Source organism: Stegodyphus dumicola, chromosome 1, assembly GCF_044657685.1.
Source record: "Stegodyphus dumicola isolate Sdum_Otavi_A_Nest chromosome 1, ASM4465768v1".
Lineage (NCBI taxonomy): Eukaryota > Metazoa > Arthropoda > Arachnida > Araneae > Eresidae > Stegodyphus > Stegodyphus dumicola.
Window position 1 is genome coordinate 287,085,513 of NC_140768.1, and position 21,032 is coordinate 287,106,544.

Sequence of the window (21,032 nt, forward strand, 5' to 3'; positions counted from 1 at the left end):
ATTACCAGGTCAAGGGAAACCCTATGAACTGATTAAAAAGCAGATTTATCCCCCTTCCTTTGTAATCCAATCAAGAACAGTATTATTTCGCAGATTCTAATTTCCGTTAAATAGCTTATAAATATTAAATTTCCCTGAGAAAAAAGGATCTTAAGTAACAAATATCGAATCAGAGTAAACGGCAAAAGTTTGATTAAATCCGAATCCAATCCGTATTCGATCGAAATCATCCGAATGCATATCGGGGTTGATTATCTGTTTGATGTGTGCCACTGTTAATGACAAGCGCATGTACAGTGTAATGCTTTTCAAAACCTATGCTGGTTTCTCATCCCAACAAAAGTGTACTAACACCAAATATCCACGCATGCTAACATCTTGTATACTAACACCTTGTATACACACCACACATGACCTTGTATACATACCACGTATACTAACACTAAATATCATTGTAATTATTTTGAACACCCTCCACAAAAGGTGAGAGTGCAGAAAAATACACGCATGTATTACAAAGAAAAATTAACAGAATTTTGTAACTCGTTTAGTTACAAAGCTTAATTTTTTACTTTTGCTTTCCAGACATTTATATCTATCACTGTTATTTGCTGCTTCCTATTAGTGGGTTTTGTATTTCTTCAGACTTCTGGCAAACCTTTGGTTGATTCCGAGGGAATGGTAACCTTCCCAGTAGAAACGTTTTTTCAGGTGAGTGCTTTTTATTCAGCATTTTAATGCACTTTACTCCATTTTTAAATTTTGAATTAAATTCGTTTTAGCAGTCTAATCGTGTAATTAATTGACATTTAAAAATCTTCAGATAGGCAGTGGCGTGGAAGTGATAAACAGTTATTCGGTTTTCGAAAATATAAAACGGTGCTTTTGAAAAGCTTTTATTATATTTATGAACATATAAACGTTCATCTAACATATTCGAATTGAAAAAAGATGGTTTGTAATGAATCTGTGAAGTGTTTCAAGAATAATTGCGCTTTTACGAGATATATGCTCATAGTAACAATTATGTTTATTAATCGATGAAACAAGTTATTACTCGTATAAAAATGATAACCGTCTTATATTTATAAGGTTATTAGTCCAAAGGGATTTGAATCCCGAAGGACTATTAGTTTCGTTTTGGCATTTTGCTTCGGACTCATAAATGTCGGTTCACTTTTCAAACTGTTGCCACAAAATGTTAGAGTCCTGCATTATATTTGAAGAAATTAAATAATGAAAAATCTGCATAAATGTATGTTTATTTCTCGTATTGTGATAAAACAACGGTACATAGAGTCATCGAATTTTGAATAACGTAATCCTCCAACGAATATGAGCATGTGGAAGACCAAATTTGAAATTTGAAATTTGTTTTATGATCGATTTCCTATTTTTTAAAACTTTGACGAATTTTTGATTAACAAACTCAAGGATTTCAAAGCGAGCAATGGCAACGTTGTGCAGAAAAAACATTTTTATCTCCAGCGCGTGAGTCTCTGTATCGGAAATTCTAAAGATATGCTCGTTTTAAAACTATTTTGCGATATTGCTGTTGCACTGGATCTTATGGTTTAAGTGCGAGGAACATGATATTTAATAAAGAAAGGTAACACACAAAATGTTAAAAAACGCCCCTTTGGACGTAATTTAAAATCTGAAACATTTCAGCTTTTTTTTTTTTTTTTTTTTTTTTTTTTTTGTTTTTGTTTTTTTATGATTTAAACCTTTAATATAACTTTTTTCCGCAGTTTTCACCAGAATGCAAATTAGTTGTTTGAGTATTGAAATCGAAGGGTTTGAATGTTTTAGTGTTGGAGCTTTTGGCAGTCTTATCTGCGGTTTACCTTCTATTGCCAGCTCTGAGAAAGATTATTCCTGCTTTAGCCATTTTCTCTAGCCTGCGTTAAAACGCTCCATGAAAATATTTGAACTAGCTTAAGTAGACCATTTTGTGTAGTCTTCAGCTACGTCACTTGAATTTGGATTTCAGCCTATATTATTTTAAACGCCTGTTAGTGGCGGAGTTTTGTTTGCAACCACAAATAGTGTCTTCGTTAATTTTTGACGTCTTTGAAATGTTAAAAACCGGTTGTCGGATGAATACCATAGATGTTTAATTGAATCAAATTACAGCGTTAAAAATTCCATTTTGAGTGAAAGAATGAGAGATAGAAATATAATTCAGGGATTCGCTTAATCCTGCAATTATCCAGGAAAAATCCAGGAACTGTTTTGAAAATTAACATACTTCTCCCAAATTTATGCTATCTGATACGTAGAAACAATATTTTGTTGAATGTTATCTTTTACTGTTTTAGTACTTTAATTTACATAAGGAAATTCTTATTAAAAGGAAATTCTTATCAAAACCAATAAAGAATTCGTTGTTTGTAGTCTGGTTTGATGTCAGTTAAGATTCTGAGAAAAGTCTGGAAATCAGATGTAAATGTAATGATGTAGTGCGTCTTTCCCTAACGTGCGATAATTTAAATTTTAAACCTCTAGAACTAGTCATTATCTTTGTTTTATGTTTATCAAATTCTTTTCTTTTATTCAAGCTCAGTTTGTGTCTTGACCTGAACAAACAGTGCTCTAGTTTGTGAATATATTGTTCCTAACTGTGGCATCTAAATGCAAAATAAAACACATTTCCTCCAAAACAAGCTGTAAAGACATGAGGATTATGTTGAAAAGCCGGAGAGATGAAAAATGAGCGACGCCTTTTCCGGGAATCGAACCACGGACCTCTGGAATACCGGCCCAGTGTGCAGAACCACTACACCACGAAGGCACGCTAGGAAGGCGAAAGAAATACCTTATACACTCCCCCTTTTAAAGGGCGACTGGAGTTTTTACGGGACCCACGCCCAAATCCTCGGTGAGGAGAGACATCATCTAACACCCTTTTAGTTTGGGCGCCACTGTAGAGACATTAGGTAATTTTTGAAAGCTGGCAAGATGAAAAATGAGCAATCGCCTTTGCCGGTAATCGAACCGTTGACCTCTGGAATATCGGCCCAGTGTGCAGATCACTATACCACGAAGGCATTCACCCTAGGAAGGCGGGAGAAATACCTTATAAAGTTAACAGTTATTAGTTACTTAGGGAAAGAATATGGAACAATTCTAGCTGGAATTATAATAAGGGTATTACACTTTTCCCCACACATTTTGGTGGAAATATAAGGTAATGTCGAAATATATAATTAAAAAAAATTTTCTAACTAAAACAAATGATGTAAACTTCGAGAAATAATTTATTTGTAAAAGTTATTTTAACTAACATGTAATTTTCTTATGTTAAATATTCTCTGCACTTTTACTTTCTACTATTTCAACCAGAAATTCAAATTAAGTGAGATTAAATAACGAACAAACAAACATCTAAGTTAAGCAGCTCAACCGGTATAATAGTTAGCGTCGCTGACTGCCTTGCCGAAGGTCCTGGTTCGAATCTCGAAGAAGGCACAGATATTTTTAAAAGTATAATGTCCGTGCGGCATGGGGGCACTCTAAATATGCGGCGAGCCAGAAATCCTCTTGAGAGGTTGGTGGTAGGGAAGAAAAGGGTGGTAGGTCCTTGGAACCGTCCCCCCTCCGGAGCGCTCTCCATCAAAATTGAAGGCTGAACTGAGCTAAATCCCACTGTTACCTGTAAGGTGCTTAAGGCTGTTGCCAACGACAGACGTAAGCTTGCCACGAGGAATTTATGGGCTTGGGCTGACTATAGACAAGTGAGCACTAGCAACAACAACAACATCTAAGTTAAGTATTGGCAAGTTTGAGAAGTCGCCATAGTACTGTATATGGCATAGCAACCATAGGAATTCACCGATTCTACCTGCCATAGTACTGTGCTTAATGTTACTGAATTTAGCTTTCATATGTATTTACATTGGAAAGCATGACATTAGAAGACTGATAGCTAGCCTACAATTTCATGCTTGTTCCTTAAAAAAAAAAAATTGTTCTACTGTTGCACACACAAGTTGCAAGAAGAGCTGGTTAAATCTTTCCGAATATTTTATTGCTTGAAACTTGAAACCGAAATACAGATAAATGTCTGAAATTTTTTTTTTTATTTAATTCTAAGCTAAGGACAAGACAGTGAAGTGTAAGTTGGATGTAACTTGAAATAATTACTTTAAAGATTTAATAGTTAGCTATCCGAACAAATCTATTATTTTAACTGTTTTAACTAATTATTTTAACTATTTACTTAATCTATTATCTATTATTTATCTCAATTTTCTCAGATAATTGGTGATATGCTGTAAATGAATTCAATTGATGCCAATAATGCTGAAATTAAAATATCATAATTATCTTTATAAAAGCAAAATAATTTTGAATATTACAGGTGATGCGATGGCTGCTTTTTTTCGGTTTTCTCTGGTTATCGCAATTCGTTCTAGCATGCCAAAATTTCATCGTCGCTGGAGCTGTGTCAGTGTGGTACTTTACAAGGTAAGAGGACATAACGTTACTCCTTGATAATTATGTGTTACAAGTTTAAAGTTCTTCTCTCACTGCTGCTCACCGTAGCATTTATTTCTTTGAACTTTTGTGGCAACGTTGTTCTCACTCAAGTACGGATCGTCTGGACAGCCATGAAGACAGCATATCTTTTTAGTTTCCGATACGAAACTATGTAACTGTAATTGTAAATAATTTTGTATATTAAAGTTTGTGTTATGGAAATTACAGTAATCTACTAATTCGACGAATATCACAAAACACTATGAATTCAATAAATTAAAATAATGTGAGAAGATAATTGACTGTTCGATTCATAAATTCTCAGAGAATAAGAAAAGACTTCAGATACTATTTAGAAGAGAACAATGAAGCTGCGTGTTACTATATTTTCTTATTTTATAACTATCTATTTTAGAGCATAATGTTCTTGAGATCTTTTGATAGAAAAAGCAATAAATAATAAATTACTATTTTATAAAAATTAAAATTAATTTTTTTGTATTTACTAGTTATGTTGAAACTAAATGTAACTTTAAAAGTTTCACTTATGTCATTGAAATATTTTCACACGTAAGGGAAAAATTCCTTTGCTTATGAGCATGAATTGAATCTCATAATTATTGTGTTGTTTCTGAGGCAACTAACTTTTAAAGATAATTCTTTTTTCTGCTTAAGAAGAGTGTATCCCTATCTCTCCTAATTACCTACTACACTTGCCTTAATTATTCGCCGGGATGTCTTGCATAAAGAAAGTAATCTGTGCTAGGATGGCTTTCGTTATGCAAAACATTTGTTCTATATAACGCTGTTTCTTAAAGTTTCTTAATGAAATAACTTGTAAGGTACTTTCTCCCCCTTTCTGCATGCCATCGTGGTGTAACGGTAGCACACTCAGAGCGTATTCGAGAGGTCCAGGTTCGAGTCTCAGCGGGGTCACTACACATTTTTCACATCTCCTGTTTCAAAATAACTTAATGAGACTACAGTGCCGCCCGAACAAAAAGGTGGTGGATGATGATTCTTCAAAACCAGGATTTGGTGATTTGGTCTCCTTATCCCTAGTCGCCCTTTAAAAGGGAGAGTATGTAAGGTATCAGTAGTATCAGTAGCGGGCGCAGCCCGACCCGCATAACCAAACAAGTTGGTCTTATGGTCATGACAGGCTACGCCCCTTTCAACAAAAGAATAGCGCTTATATAGCTTTTGACCTGCCTTCGAGAACATTTTGGGACAAAACGGTAAGAATTCTTTCTAGAATGTTCTCGCTCTGTCTATGGGATATCGCCAATTCTGTCGCCAAATGGTTGATTTCTCGCCCAATCTGGAAACCCTGCTTTTCCTTACCACTTTTTGGAAATCCTAAGCGAGCTTTGCGGGGAATCTATCTGCCTGCAGCTGGCCATTTCGTAACAATACGAAGTAAAAAAAATTACCTATGCTTAGGAAAACATCATTAATGATATAAAATACTCATCGAGTTATTATGTAAGTTTTTATTTCAAATTAACCAGTTATTATGATTTGGATTTTTTAATTTAACTTCTTTTTTCCGTCTTACATACCACAACGCAAATTAGTTTGATTGTGTATTTAAACTGAGGATTTTGGATCTTGAGAGAGAGTGCGTTTCTGGCATGCACGCTACGCGCTTCGAGTCTGCTACCTCTAATTAGTGGTGACTAGTTCTTTGGCGTATTGTTAATGCTACTACGCAATTACAAAAATTTTATTGGCGTATTGTAAATACAAAAACTACGCAATTAAATAAGCTATACCAGCGTATAGCTTATTATTATTATTTAATTGCGTAGTTTTTGACTACTGAGCAAGGATTAAAATTACTTATTGTTTTCATTTATTTGCATCACCAAAAGTTGTTACTATTTGTAACACAAAATGGTGCCATTATGTTCAAAGTTCTGCTTAAATTAAAAAGTTACTTTAAAAACCTTCGAAAGACATTGAACTTCTATCGCAGCGATAACTCGTCACATGTCTGTTAGGGTTTTGTAACTAAATTTCCAGTATTAGAGCTATACGGTAATTTCTTCCTCTTTTCTGCATGACTTCGTGGTGTAATGGCTATCACACTCGGCGCGTATTCGAGAGATCCAGGTTCGAGTCCCGGTGAAGGCATTGCTCATTTTTCATGTCTCCTGCTTCAAAAGAACCTACGTCTATACAGAGTAAACATAACCTCATAACTAGTAACCTACGATTTATTTACGTGCAGTAAATGTGGTAAAAGAAGAAGAATTGTCCCATTATTCCATGTCAGCGTTCGTCGTCGTCGTTCGCTTTCGACTTGCAGTCTGATGTGATGATTATTCTTGCTTTATTTTTCTTTAATAACTTTTACTGTATGTAAATAACAAATTGTAGAAACGTGTTAAATATTTCATGCGGTTAATGTTGCTTTTCCCATATGCATTAAATAATGTGTGATAATGTAACATGTTGATAATGTAATGGTATACAGTGCGTTTCATAATATCGAACCGAGTTCTTTGTACGAAACATTTTTTCAGCTGGAACTACATTCATCATGGGAAACATTCGTTGCACAAACCGCTAGTTATATGAGACGTCACTGCATTAACAATAAGTTACTGAATACTGCTATTTGCATTTAACAATTGGTAAAGGCATTTCATTGCAGGTTTTTACTTTGCTTCTTAAATCATTCCAATTTTGTAATTTAAATTTTAAAAACTTTATAAACTTCATCTCATTATCTATAAATAAGCCTCTGCTTAAATTTAATATATGCGATTTACATTCCAGGGACAAAAGTAAACTCAGGAATCCCATATGCAAGAGCTTCCGAATTCTTGTATGTTTCCACCTGGGTTCTGTTGCCTTCGGATCGCTCATCATTGCAATCATGAAACTCATCCGAATCCTATTTCGACTGCTGGAAAAATAGTATTAATTTTTATTTCTTTGAAATACAGTATTAAACTATTTTTATATTTCTGTGTAATAGAATGTATATTTCTAAAATGACTTGTCAATCAGAGTAAAATGATTTACCATACTTGATAGTTCTGTTCAAAACGTATGTTTGTTAATGCGTGCTGAGATATATTGGAATTCTCGAAATAAAATCGAAGCAGGTTTTTTTTTAAAATAACTTTCCAAACGAATAAGGTCAGACGCAATAAAAAATAGAATTTCGAAGTATAAAATTTAGCTTATAACTGTGCTACTGAATTGTTCTGGCAAGTATGCATGCATAACACTAACTTCATCTAGAAAAACATTTATTTTTTTGCCTGTTGCCACTTACCACCCTGAAGAAAATCGTCTGGCGTACGCAGACGGATTAAAAAGGAACATTTTATTTATTCATTCCAGCTGAGTAACAACTTAACCTAGAATATGCGACACAAATGAGATTGATTAAGCTATCGATGGCAACGTTAAAAAAACTTTGCCAATCTATCTTTTAGTATTACAGTTAATCAATGAACCCTCTTTCGAGTGCTCGTAATGTGGAAAAGCTCATGATCTGAGAGAATATATGAATACAGTACTTAAATTAAGCTTAATTTTTAATAATAACATGCAAAAGTACCTGTCACAAGCTTCCTTAACTACTTGACTAAGACAACTGAGATTATTCTGCCGTTGTAAAATATAAACTTGTTCTGGATATTATGCATTAAAATTATTACAAAAACGTTTTGCTTGGAGTACATGAATTAAAAACACATAAATAGACACATTTTATTAAATAAAAAGACATTCATAACTAAACCGTAAGATTTAAAGAATGCTTTACGCAAAATATTGTGCTAAAAAGTAAATTCGTAACTGGTTAAAATTATCGTATAAAATAATACTTCCGATATTATCTGCTTTCGGATTCATTTTGTAATCTATATAAACCGCTTTAAAAGGTATGTGTCTTATAATCGCGACATTCGTTTTCAAATTTCCCCATGATTTAGATATGGCAGCCAATCATTTAATCTTACATTATTTTTCCTTTGTTTATCTTAAAAAAACATATAGTTAACAGAGCTATCTGTTGTTCAGGATGCGATATATCAGGGTTTAATATTGGGTTGCTTGAAAAATAATTTCGTTTTTCCCAATAGAGGGTTTAATTGTATTTTTTCATAGCCATCTTCACCCTTAAGCAGCATAATCGTTATATATTTTGACAACTGATATAGTAAGGCTTGTTTGTGAAAACCCCTCAATTGATTCTGTGAAGTAGTTTTGGGTCGGTGCCCTTTCAAATATGGAAAGTGCAAAGCAGCATTTTAGGCATATTTTACTTTCCAAAAAGTAAAAACGCTGTTCAAGCGAGAAAAAAAATATCCGATGTATATAGAGAAGATCTATTGACAGAATGCCAGTGCCAAAATTGGTTTGCAAAATTTCGATCTGGAAATTTTGACGATGGAGAGCTGACGTGGAGCTTTAAGGACACGAGGAACTCATATGTCGAGCTTTAAGATTAAACGTAAGCGTTTCAAATGACCATGAATGGCTGAATTCGATAAATTTAATCTCTCAGCGATCTCATGAGTTGTTATTCCTGCCGATTTTCCTCAATTAATGCCTTTAATGTGCCTTCATCAGCTTCAGTTGGCTTTCCAGAACGTGGTACATCTTCAAGATCAAAATTGCCAGATCGAAATTTTGCAAACCAGTTTTGACGCCGGCGCTCTGTCAGTACATCTTCTCCATACACATCGGATTTTCTTCTTGCTTGAACAGCATTTTCAGCTTTTCGATAGTAAAAACGTAAAATATACCGGAAATGCTGCTTTTCACTTTCCATATAAGAAAGGGTACCGGCCAAAACCTACTGCGTAGAATCAATCGAACTTTTTCACAAACAAGTCTTGCTAACAAGTCTCTCGAAACACAAACAAGTCTATCGAACTTTTTCACAAACAAGTCTTGTCAAAACATATAACAATTACCTGGATTAAGTGTAAAGTTGTTTGTGAAAAAAATACCATTAAGCCTTCTGCTGTAAGAAAAGAAAATTACTTTCCGAACTACCCAATAAAAATAAAAACAACTGAGAAGATTGCGATACTAATTGAGATGGAAACATTTTTGGATTAAAAAAAATCTGATTTTGATATTGATGCAGGAGGAAGGGATAAATACTACTAGGCATAGTTAGTATTTTATTTCATCTTTCGATCTCCTTGATCTAAATTATTTGCCTGCTAGTCATAGAGAAATGAAGGGATACTTCCTTATAATTGATGTTATCTTAGAATTAAAAAATACAGCATTCGTGTTTTAAGACAGAACTATCTTTTTAACAGAATTATATCCAACTTAATGATAACAGTAACAAGATAGAATAAAAACAGCTTAAATACGAATCGAGTTGGTAGCCGAGATCGTTTTGCTCTTAGCCACAAATTCGTCTCTTTTTTTTTCAAGCTATTTATGAGTAACGGAGATGAAGAATTCGCAAGGATTAAGTAGATGTAGTTAAATATAGTATAGGATTAAGTAGATCTAGTTAGATATAAATAAAAAAAAAACTGAAAGCTTTCAGATTTTATGTTATGCCCAAAGGGGAGTTTTGTTTTCATCTACATGTACATATACGTTTCGAGAGAATTTGGACTAAGGCCCTTTTAGGCTAAAAATATTTAAAAACAAACAACATGCCTTTAGAATTTCGGATACACAGTCCCACTTCGCTGGAGATAAAAATGTTTTATTCCGTACAGTGTTGCCACTGCTCGCGTTGAAATCGTTGAGATTTTTAATAAAAAATTCGTTAAAGTTTTACAAAATACGAAATAGATAATAAATCAAGTTGGAAATTCAAAATTCGGGCTTCTAGGAACCCGTGTTCGGGTGAAGACTACGTTATTCAAAATTGGATGGCTCTAAGTACCGCTGGTCTTTTTTTTTTTTTTTCAAAATGTGAGAAACATACATACAGTCATGCAGATTCTTCATTATTTATTTTCTTTAAATATAACGCATTGGGATAATATTTGTGGCAACAGTTTGAAATGTGATTCAACGCTTTTAGCGATTTGACGCTAAATGCTGTTTCGAGAATAATACTTCTTCTGGGCTAACGTCCCTTTGGGCAAAAATGTTTTCTTTCGTTGGAAATTAAAAAAATTAAAATGACATTTAAAACAGAACATTAAAAAGACAGAATCGGAATTTAAAAAGACCTAAATAACTAGTAAATTTTATTGTGCTGTAGTTCTATCAAGAAACTATGTAAAATGCATTGATACAAATATTAAGGATATTTGATAAAATTAGGTACCCAACTTGAAAATTGAAATTATATAAAATTATTGTATTATCGCAAGTAACTTACTTAACCCTCTGCGGCACAGTGTGTCCTATCTAGATACACCGAAAAATTTCCTTTTGTACGCACAGAAAAATTGAATGAAAAAGGATTTATAGGTTACTATAGGTTACTCTGAACCTTCTTTATTTATAGTAGATGGCAGCTCAACACAAACCAGTCCATATATTTTAGCCATGTTTAGTTTTTTAAGACCCTCATTTTTAAAGAAATCTTCCAGATTTTTTTAGGGTATAAAAGGAATTGTTTGAAAAGAAATTTTTGTTATTTTTTTGGTTATTGTTGTATGCTAATCTCCTTATTCTATATTAGTTTTAAATTTTTACCTTGAAATCTTGCCTAAAATCAAACGGCGAACCCTACCGGACCAATAGACCGACCGATAATCTAGGACAACTGAGAGTCTGTATTCTTTGTTTCTCCGCATTTCATCGGTCAGTTCATTGACAACAATGCTCGCTTCAGCGCTCTTTTCGAAGCTCTATTCAATCAGTGTGTCAACTTGGGCACTTTGGGCACACCCACAGAATTAAAACGATAATTGCTATCTTCATAAAATTTTACTTGTGTATTCCTCTAGGCCTAATTAGACTGCCTACCTTTTTTTTTTTTTTCTTTTTTTAATCAAAACTCCGACTTTAAAAGGTAGCGTGCCGGAAAGAGTTAAAAGCCGAAATTTTCTTGGCGTGGAGGCAGGCTGTATTTCATAGAATAAACGATTTAATAAAAAAAGTACATGCATATTAATGCAGAAGTGTGAAGCAGGTTATGTAAACACCTCTTTATACTTCCTTGAATATGTATGAAAAATGCCATCAAACACTACTTGATATTTTTTAATTTTAATACTTATTGCTGTATATATTTATCATTGTATTTAACTTTATAAAGTATTTTATGTTATCTAACCAATTATTATGATTTAAACTTTTACCAACTTCTCTTTTCTGTAGTCCTCCCCCCCCCCAAGAATGCATATTAGTTGTTTTGCCTATAAACTAAGGTTTGAATACTTAGTTTAGATCTTCTGACAGCAGAGTCTTTCTGTTATTTACTATCGCTAGCCTAAGTTGTATTCCGGCTATAGAGTCTTTCTAGCCAGAGTTTTAAAATACGCGCCGTTAACTATCTGAGCCGGCTTGAGTAGTCTATTTTATGTGTAATCGCACACTACGTTAGCTACGTTGAATTTAACTTTCTGTTATGTTAATTTTAATACCCGAAAGTCGCGAAGGTTCGTTCTTTCGCACAAGCCGTGCCTTTTTGTTCATTTAAGAGTTAAATAAAAGAGATTATTTTAACCTTTTTAATTTATTTCACACTATGCTATAATTCGCTATCAGTCTAGTAGAATCTGCAAGAATTTGACACAAGCTTCTGGATACAGTAGAACCTTAAACGTTTTTAAGAAGTAATGATCTATATATTTTGTAGATTTTTACTTGTTCTGGTAATGTTTTTAACCCCAATTAACAAACGTAAAGTGAAATATCTCTATGTCTGGAATAACTACAAAGTCGCTAGAAGGTTTAAATAATCTTTTTATTTAAATAGAATTTAGAAAATAAGTGCCCTATCTTGTGCAATATTAACCGCTACTCGTGGTGATGCAACTAAATAGAACAGACACGTTTAAGTCAAACGTGGAACAGTCGTCAACGTTTGCACAATTAAATATAAAAGTTGGCTCAGTAACTCTACTGGAGCGTTAAAACCAAATTGTCGGCAGCGATAGAACGCAAAGCCGAATAGTTACATCAGAGGTGGCAGGAAACTGACATTTATCGTGCGCGAGCAGCCAGAAACACGCTTTGTCTCAAAATCAAAGAAACCTCGGTTTAAATACTGGCTAACTCATTTTCTTTCTGGTGAGAAATACGGAAAGGAGAAGTTAAAGACCGAAATCACAGTAACTAGTTAATTTATATAATAACACAATTATTTACCATTTAAAAATTGTTGAGTTTTATTTATTTTTACCAATAATAATTTTAATTTGTCAGCCTTTCCTGCTTCCTCTTATTCCCTCGCGTTTTCTCGCCAGAATGTGAATGAGTTAGGGTGAGCGAGAGTATTTAAACTGTTGAAGCGAAAAGTTTAGACAGAGCGTGATTTTGCTATTTTCTATGAGCTGTTAACCCTAATATCGGCTACGCATTCTTCCCACCGAGTTATTCTACCGTTGTAAGTTTCAGAGTCAACCTGTTAGCTTAAATTGAATTGTGTAGTCTCGCATTATTCTTTATCTTTAAATATAGAGTTACATTATCTTTTAAGTTTTCACCCCAAGTGATCGGTGTTTGTAAGCCCGTACCGCCCGTTAATTATATTGTGTTCAATTAAAAGGATCTTTTACACCCTTCCACAGGTTGTACTTATCTTTAATCCTGTATGAGAATTCGCAAGGATTAAGTAGATTTAGTTACATTTTTATGATAAAAAAGAGAAATAAATCTTACAAAATAAAATTATTTGACTTTTGAGGTAATTATATTATTATTCGGCTGAATGACAGAAGTTACCGGAATCAATTTTAACGTTTTAGTGTAATAGATAAAGTCTTAGATTTTTATTGATATTATTAAGAATGCAGAAATAATGAACGATTTATTTATAAAAGCTATATTTGAATAAGAAGAGGAGGAGAACTTACTTTTGTCATAGAGGTATTAATTTAAAAAAATTCTTTCTTAAATAAGAAATGTTAACAAGGATAAAGTCTATATATCTCGTACCTGAACTATGTAAAAATCTTAGAATAGCTTCATAGGTTTAGTTCCTAAAGCTTGTGTTGTGCTTCTGTTCTCTTAATACGACTTAGTTTAACGTTTAAAAGAGTTTATCTTTCTGTCTTAAATTTCTTTCAAAAGTTGTTTATATATATATATGTGTGTGTGTGTGTGTGTGTGTTCTTGTGATTACTCGCATTCTAAAAATATTTTATTTCATTTCCTAGCCTCAATAACCAAAATCAAAGATGTGAAATTTTTTGGAAAATTTTCCAATGTTGTTTGGCTTGCTTTGAAAATTTCTTGAAGTTCCTGAGTAAGAATGCTTACATTATGATAGGTAATTACATTTTAATTCCGTATTTTTATAACTTTTTTTTTTCAAAAATTTACTGTTTTGATCTGTAGAAGCCTGAGGGCTGCTAAATTATTTATGTAAAACCTTAGAATGTTTTGAAAACCATAGAGGTAACATGCTTTATTTAATTTTGAAATTAAAACTCTATTCTGCATTTTATATATATTTCAATTCGGCTTTTAAGATCGTTTTGAGACTAAATTGTAGCCAGAATGCACAAAAGCCGGAAATAAGATGAGTTCGAGTATTTTCTTTTAGTTTTGATAGCAATATTAATAAAACATTATTGCAGCATTTAACTTAGCCTTTGATATTAAAATCACTTCCATGGGAAGAGAAAATAAGCGGGAAAACATGATTAAATAAAGAAAAAAATTCCTCATTGTCAAAATGCGATTCTTTCAGGAAGCGAGATTTTTATAGGCTGTATAAAAATACTCATATTATCAAGAATGTTTGGCCTCTACTCATTTAACTATGAAGTAGTTAAGAATCGATTGGAAATCAAAATTTTCCATTGTTGTTTGGCTTGCTTTGAAATTTTGTCTGACCGTGAAGAACTATTGTTTAAAATACTGATCTTTCTTTTATCCTCAGTATCATATTTTGTTACAGTCAATTTACTGTTCTGATATTTGCTTTATTATTTCATTTGATTTTAATAATATATCTTAAAACTGATTATTAATTTACGAATTTTTCATGTGTTTTATTATTTTATTTAACTTATTACATTTTGATTTATTTATGACCTCTTTGTCATTAATTTATTTACTGAGATTCAGCGTTTAAAATTCTATTTAACTTTACTTACATTCTATTTGTTTATGTATTATTATTTTATTTATGTATTCTGTCCACTGCTTATGAAGACCTTTCATAGGGTTCCAGCACTTCTAAATTTAGAAATGAATCCCCAAGACAATAGAAATTAAGTTAAGCTGTGATAGTGTGCCTTTGTGACTGTATATTTTCATGCTTCTGAAAATAAAAGAATGTCAAATCTTCTCATCTCAGATTCTGATTTAGAGAAGATATATAATTACTCTCAACTTGTTGTTACACACAAAATGAATTATGAATGTACGTAAAGTTAAAATTAGCATTTACACATCCGTAAAATTATTTTAGTAGAATCCGCATAAAATTATCTTTTAAGGAATTTTTTAAATGCAGCGCCACTCACTTAACCTGCAAGTATCTTACATTAATCTAGAACATTAAAATTAGATTTCTACCTACATAAACTTTAGTTATCTTAGTTTAATCTAGATCGCTATCCCATTCATAAGTACATTCCATTAATTTTGTGAATGTTTCTTGTACATACCTTTCTTTATCTAATTTTATAATTTGAAATATTTATTTAGAAATTATTCTATGTAGCATTTCGTTTTTCTTCCAGCTATATACGGAGATTCTTTCTGTGCTAGCGCTCGACGTGCTTTTGGAAGCCTGACGTCAAATGCAATGAGAGTCGCTGCTGTCGACAGTATTGGAGACTTCATCCTCTTTGTAGGCAAAGTAGGAGTCACTGTCGCCATTGCTTTCATCGCACTCGAAATCCTTAAGGTCTGTTACTGTTTTGAACTCGTGCTGCATGAAGTGTTACCTATTTTAATTGACCAATCAAAACATTTTAATCACTCTCCTAATAACGTGTTTCATTAGGTTTTCTAGGCCCATCAGTGGCCGAGCGGTAAAGTCGCTGAACGCTGGTAGTTCGGTCCGAGGTTCGAATCCCGCGAACGGGCTGACTGCATGGGTGTTTTCATGGTTTTCCCCATGTGTAACGTGTATACGAGCCAGTTTTCCTTAGAAAGTCCTCCACGAAGGCATCCCTCCCCTTAGGCAGATAACCCTAGTGTGCTTTGCCATAATTAAATACACCACCAACACCACCACACCTCAGGTTTGATATGCAAAACAGCTGCAACCCTTAATGACATGAATGTTGTAAGTTTTTATTTTTTATTTATTTAACTAAGGCAAAGCACTCGACCGTTATCTGCCTAAGAAAGGGATGCTTTCATGGAGAACTTTCTAAGGAAAATTGGATCATGTACATGTTACTCATGGAGAAAGCCATCAAAACGCCCATGCAGCTAGCCCGTTTGCCAGGATTCGAACTCCGGACCGAATTACCAGTGTTCAGCGACTTTATCGCTCGGCCGCTTGTAGGCTCTTGAATTTTATAAGATCTTCATAAATGTCAGAAAGAAAATTGATACCAAATTTTTATGAAAAGTCACACACTTCTTCCAGATTAAGGAGAGGTAGTTGGTAAGCTTTGAACTAGCTCTCCATGATACCCAGCATATGCTGAATAGGATTTATATCCGCAGATTTAGAAGACCAGGACCTCAAATAGAGTTCAAAGCATATTTCTCAAGCCAGCACAGTTTCGTTCTTGTGACAAAGGGTGTTTCGCTGCCGTAAGAGTCCATTTGGATCGCGCGCGAAAGAAAAATGGTGAGAAATAGTGCAACTAACCAGCAGTGATGTTCGTATAATCTGCAGCTGTTATGAATAATTTTAGAACAGCCAATAATACCAGGGATGCTCATGCGAACGTCTCCCAAAACATAATATCTCCACCATCAGCCTGGTTGAATCCTATGGAACATATCGAGTGTTTGACTGGAAGGTTGCAAAGAAGCAGTGCCAAACTACTCTTTAAGACGTTTTCCTATATTAATCATCCTTTGTTGTGTTTTATAATATTTCTATTATATGTTTATTTGGTGATTTTTATAAGGTTGTTGTTTTGTTAATAAAGAGATAATTTGTGTTTATATCATCTAGTGTTAATATTCTAATACGTTTTTTACAACTGGCCCGCACAAAAGTTTCAAATGTTTAGTTAGCCCGTCATAAAAGAAATGTTTCTCACCCCTGGTATAGAAGATTCGACACGAACGCCATTGTAAAACGTTTCTTACCGAAACAAACAAACCGGCAATAGTAAAACAGTTAAAAAATTGTTTGTACAGACCTGAATGAGATTTTAGAAGGTATCTGACGTTCATAATCATTGATACACTCCATGAATTGCTCTGCATATTACTTTATGCAGATTCTACCAATGCAATAAGATATAAAATGGATACAAATTCTTTGAATAAATACTTTTTGAATTAGTATGCATGGAAAATGATATTTATTTATTCTTTACCTTCAGAATGTGGACGGCCTGCATTACATCTGGGTACCTGTGGCTCTGTCTTGCCTTTTCGCCTTTCTGTGCTGTCACTGTTTTCTGTCTGTATACGAAGTAAGTTAATTTTATTACCAATTGTCTTGGGAGTTAAAAGCGCCTAAGAGCAATCCAAAGCGGTAGCCTTTCAAAACAGTCATATTTAGTTTAAAATAATAACTGTGAAAATGTCGATGATAAATAAAAAAATATACTATGTAAGATTTGTCAAATAACGACTACTTTTGTTACCAAATTTTGCAAGCTCATGCATCATTTACAATTTTGTTCTCATAAAAATTTACTCACAATATGCAAAATCAGCACTTTGTTATTGAAGCTGTCACCGCATAAGCCTTTAGTGACATCTGAAATTTGCATTTTGTATAGCAGTAGTAGTTAAGTTTGCTATTTTTGGTAATTAAGGGAGATGACCGCTTTAACAAGAAATTAATGTCCAAATTCTCTTATTTCACAGAAAACTATCGTTTATACTTTGAATTTGAAGCTATAATATGGCATGAAATCCATGAGTGTCTCTATAAAACTTTATTGTTTATCAATAATCTATATGTAACTATTATGGCCACAATTCTCTAACATTATAATTACAAGATAACCTTTTTCTTCCTCTTCTTCTTTCCGTTCTCTTCAGATGGCTATCGACACACTGCTGCTGTGTTTCTGCGAGGATTGTCAAATGAATGACGGAATCACAAGGCCCTACTTCATGAGTAGAAGTCTCATGGTAAGTTAACTCCACACCTCTCTCTCTTCAGCTACGATTATACGCTGCTTAACAATTGCTAAGGATAATTATATTTTTCGGAATAATTAATAACAGGCACTGATCGAAGAAATGAAATTAAATACATATTTAGTAGAGACAGCGTGCATATACTATTAAAACAAAATGGTACAGATATAGCCGAAAATGAGAAAATTAAAAACAAAATAGATGCTCCTTCGACGATTTCCAAACATCCATGAAAAATGGGTCTTCTCCCAGGAATGGAACAGATATGTGTACCTCAGTAAGATGTGTGAATATCTCGGACACTAATGGACATTTTGCACCTGCTATTCATGCTTTCGACTGAAACTATCGACAAATATTGTTCCACTCCTCTCTCAAGGCGGTTTTCAGCCCTTGAACGTTTCGGGGAGGGAGTGCTCTTCGCGAAACACGTCTACCAAGGGCATCCCAAGCATGCTCTATAGGATTTAGGTTTGAGAAGTAAGCAGGTCATTGCACACGGACAATATCTTCACTCTCTAGTATGCTCGATACCTCAGCGCTTCCGTATGGCCTCGCACTGTCGTCCATAAACAGGAAGTGTGGACATACCGCACCCCGCTGCGATTTTACAGTACCTCGCTCAACGATGTGAAGCCGTGTTCTGCCATTGTCATGATGCCTGCCCACACCAGCATGTCTGGGCCATACCGATCACGTTCATGGACATACTGTTGGGCAGAACGAGTTCCCACCCTTGATCTAGCTCTGATGGTCACAGGGATGAGAAACACGTGTTTCCCTCTCTCTCCACACAAACTGGTGGCCAGAACCACTAGTTACAGTGAAACGGGATTCGTCGGAGAACCCCATTCTGGACCACTGTTGGTGGCCACAAACAATATGTTTCTTACACCAACGTAGTCTTTCTCGACGATGGCGTGGTTGAAGCATGATGCATCGAACAAGCTTCCTTGCATACAGACTAACTGCATTTAATCGCCATGAGATGGTTCTGATAGAAACATATGTACTGGTTACAGGGTCTGCAGCTATCTGACTTGGAGTGACATTTTCTGTTCCTTTTCGCCACTAAGGATATATATCGATCCTCTTGAGGTGTGGTGTTTCTACCACGACATCCGGCATGCTTTCTCATAGTATTTTCCCCTCAGCGGCCTTTTTTAATCGCGAAATGACAGTTTTTGACATTCCCATTGCTGTGGCCACAATGACTGCAATGAGACACTTTGACAGTTACACTTTGACCTGCTTCCAGCCATCCAACTGCTCGTCCACGATCGCAATCGCTATAATGATGTCTTGTAGATATTTTGTATTTAATTATTGCAACACCCCACTGAATTTCACAGAAATAAGGTAAACAGCGTACGGCGCTCTTCTGGTCAAATACCTAACAGCATGAATTTTCGAATGAATGAAGAGCACCGAACCGAACAAGTATGACCGGGATATCGCCCGAGGCGCTACGGTTCGTCTCCCAGTGAACTGATGTTCAGTGGACGCATGACATTTGATAGTCTCAATCGCTAGTAATTAGAGGTCTAAGGTGGGAATGAATGAAGAGCTTGTGCCTTTCATACAGATAATGGGTCTTGCTCTACCACGCCATCTGCACTTGATTTTACTGTTATTGTTTGGCTGTTAGGAACGTTACTTTGCATAAATCGGTGGTTCCTTAGCAGTTGTCAAACAGTGTATTTTTACAATATTCCCTTTGATACTGAATTTCATTCCGACTTCTCCACTTGTATTAGACTTTAAGTAAGGTCTTTTAGTTCATCCTTCTCATCGCTTTTAGTTCAAACTTTAAATAACGTTTACATCCATCTACCTTAATCTACAATTTACGATTGCACAAAACTTTCAAATAGTGAAAGGTTACTCGTAAATTTTATTTTCCTTCTTGAAGAATAAGGACCTATATCAGATAGCTTTAGAAAGCGATAAAATTTATTCAAAATATGCGATAACCTAAGTTGTTCTTTCTTTCTAACTCCTATAACTTAAATTTTTTCAACTGTTTATAATAAGAATTTTTTGCTGATTTCTAACAGTATGAGAAACAATAATAATTAGATCCTTATATACACTCTATTTAAAAAAAAAAAAAAATATATATATTTGAAATTTTTCAGATTTTAAATTACTCCAAAGGGGCGTTTTTTTAACGTTTTGAGTGTTACCTTTATTTATTAAATATCATGTTCTTTGCACTTAAACCATAAAATTCAGTTCAAGAGCAATATCGCAAAATAATGTTAAATTAAGCATATCTTTAGAATTTCCGATATACACAGTCTCGCGAGCTGGAGATAAAAGTATTTTTTTTTCTATATAACGTTGCCATTTCTCGCTTTTAAAGCATTGAGTTTGTAAATAAACAAATAAATAAATAAAAAAAGACAAACCAAGAAGGAATCATCCGATTCTTTGAAATTTTGTATGTATAAATGGTTTGATCAAATATGCAAATGATTAAAATTCGGTGCCCAATGAATGAATAGTGCGATCTTCAGCGCATCAGAACTGCGCATCCAGCAGATGTATATAACTGTTGTTAAAAATTTCTGCTGCATTGCGATTTAGAATACCTTTCAAACTGAAAAAATGTCTTGCCGCAGGATTTGAGCTCATTACAAGCAATTGTCAGAGTTTGAAAACGGTCGTATCATTGGATTGAAAGAGGCAGGTTGGGCAAATCGGAGAATCACTCGTTATATGAGTTGAAGCGATGCAGCGATTAGAAGATGCTGGGAAGAATGGGTGGACAATGGCAGATTTCAGCAGATTCAGCGATGCTGGTAGCGGTCGACCTAGGGAAACAACAGATCGGGAGGACAGAATAATTGTCAGATAAGCTGTCATAGCGCCTGATTCATCGCTATCAACCATCAGACGTGCGACCCGCACACGAGTGTCCACAATGGCCATTGACAGACGGCTGAGAGAGCGAAATCTACGCTCGTACCGACCGTTACGCCCCCTGCCACTCATGCCTACACGCTGTCGAGCCAGATTACAGTGGTGCTTGGCTCGATCAGGTTGGAATAATGCGGACTAAGGACATATAGTCTTTAACGGCGAATTCCGCTTCCAGCTGTGTCGTGACGATCATCGAAGACGTGTCTGGAGACGCCCAGAGCAGCGTGCCGATCTTGCTTTCACTACTGCACATCACACAGGCC

General features: G+C 34.5%; 2 protein-coding genes across 4 annotated transcripts in view; one reads left to right on the forward strand and one right to left on the reverse strand.

The window, feature by feature from the left end:
• The window catches only part of LOC118205541 (uncharacterized), a 208,359-nt gene that overhangs the window by 103,280 nt on the left and 84,047 nt on the right, over nt 1-21,032 (reverse strand). The gene's annotated exons all lie outside the window — the stretch shown is intronic.
• LOC118201467 (choline transporter-like protein 1) overlaps nt 1-21,032 on the forward strand; it is a 91,104-nt gene that overhangs the window by 61,809 nt on the left and 8,263 nt on the right. The window contains exons 12-18 of the mRNA XM_085808282.1: nt 586-711; nt 4,364-4,470; nt 7,267-7,407; nt 13,761-13,873; nt 15,297-15,463; nt 17,073-17,165; nt 17,743-17,835. Coding sequence (XP_085664408.1) covers nt 586-711; nt 4,364-4,470; nt 7,267-7,407; nt 13,761-13,873; nt 15,297-15,463; nt 17,073-17,165; nt 17,743-17,835 — 840 coding nt within the window. The remainder of the gene's footprint in view (nt 1-585; nt 712-4,363; nt 4,471-7,266; nt 7,408-13,760; nt 13,874-15,296; nt 15,464-17,072; nt 17,166-17,742; nt 17,836-21,032) is intronic.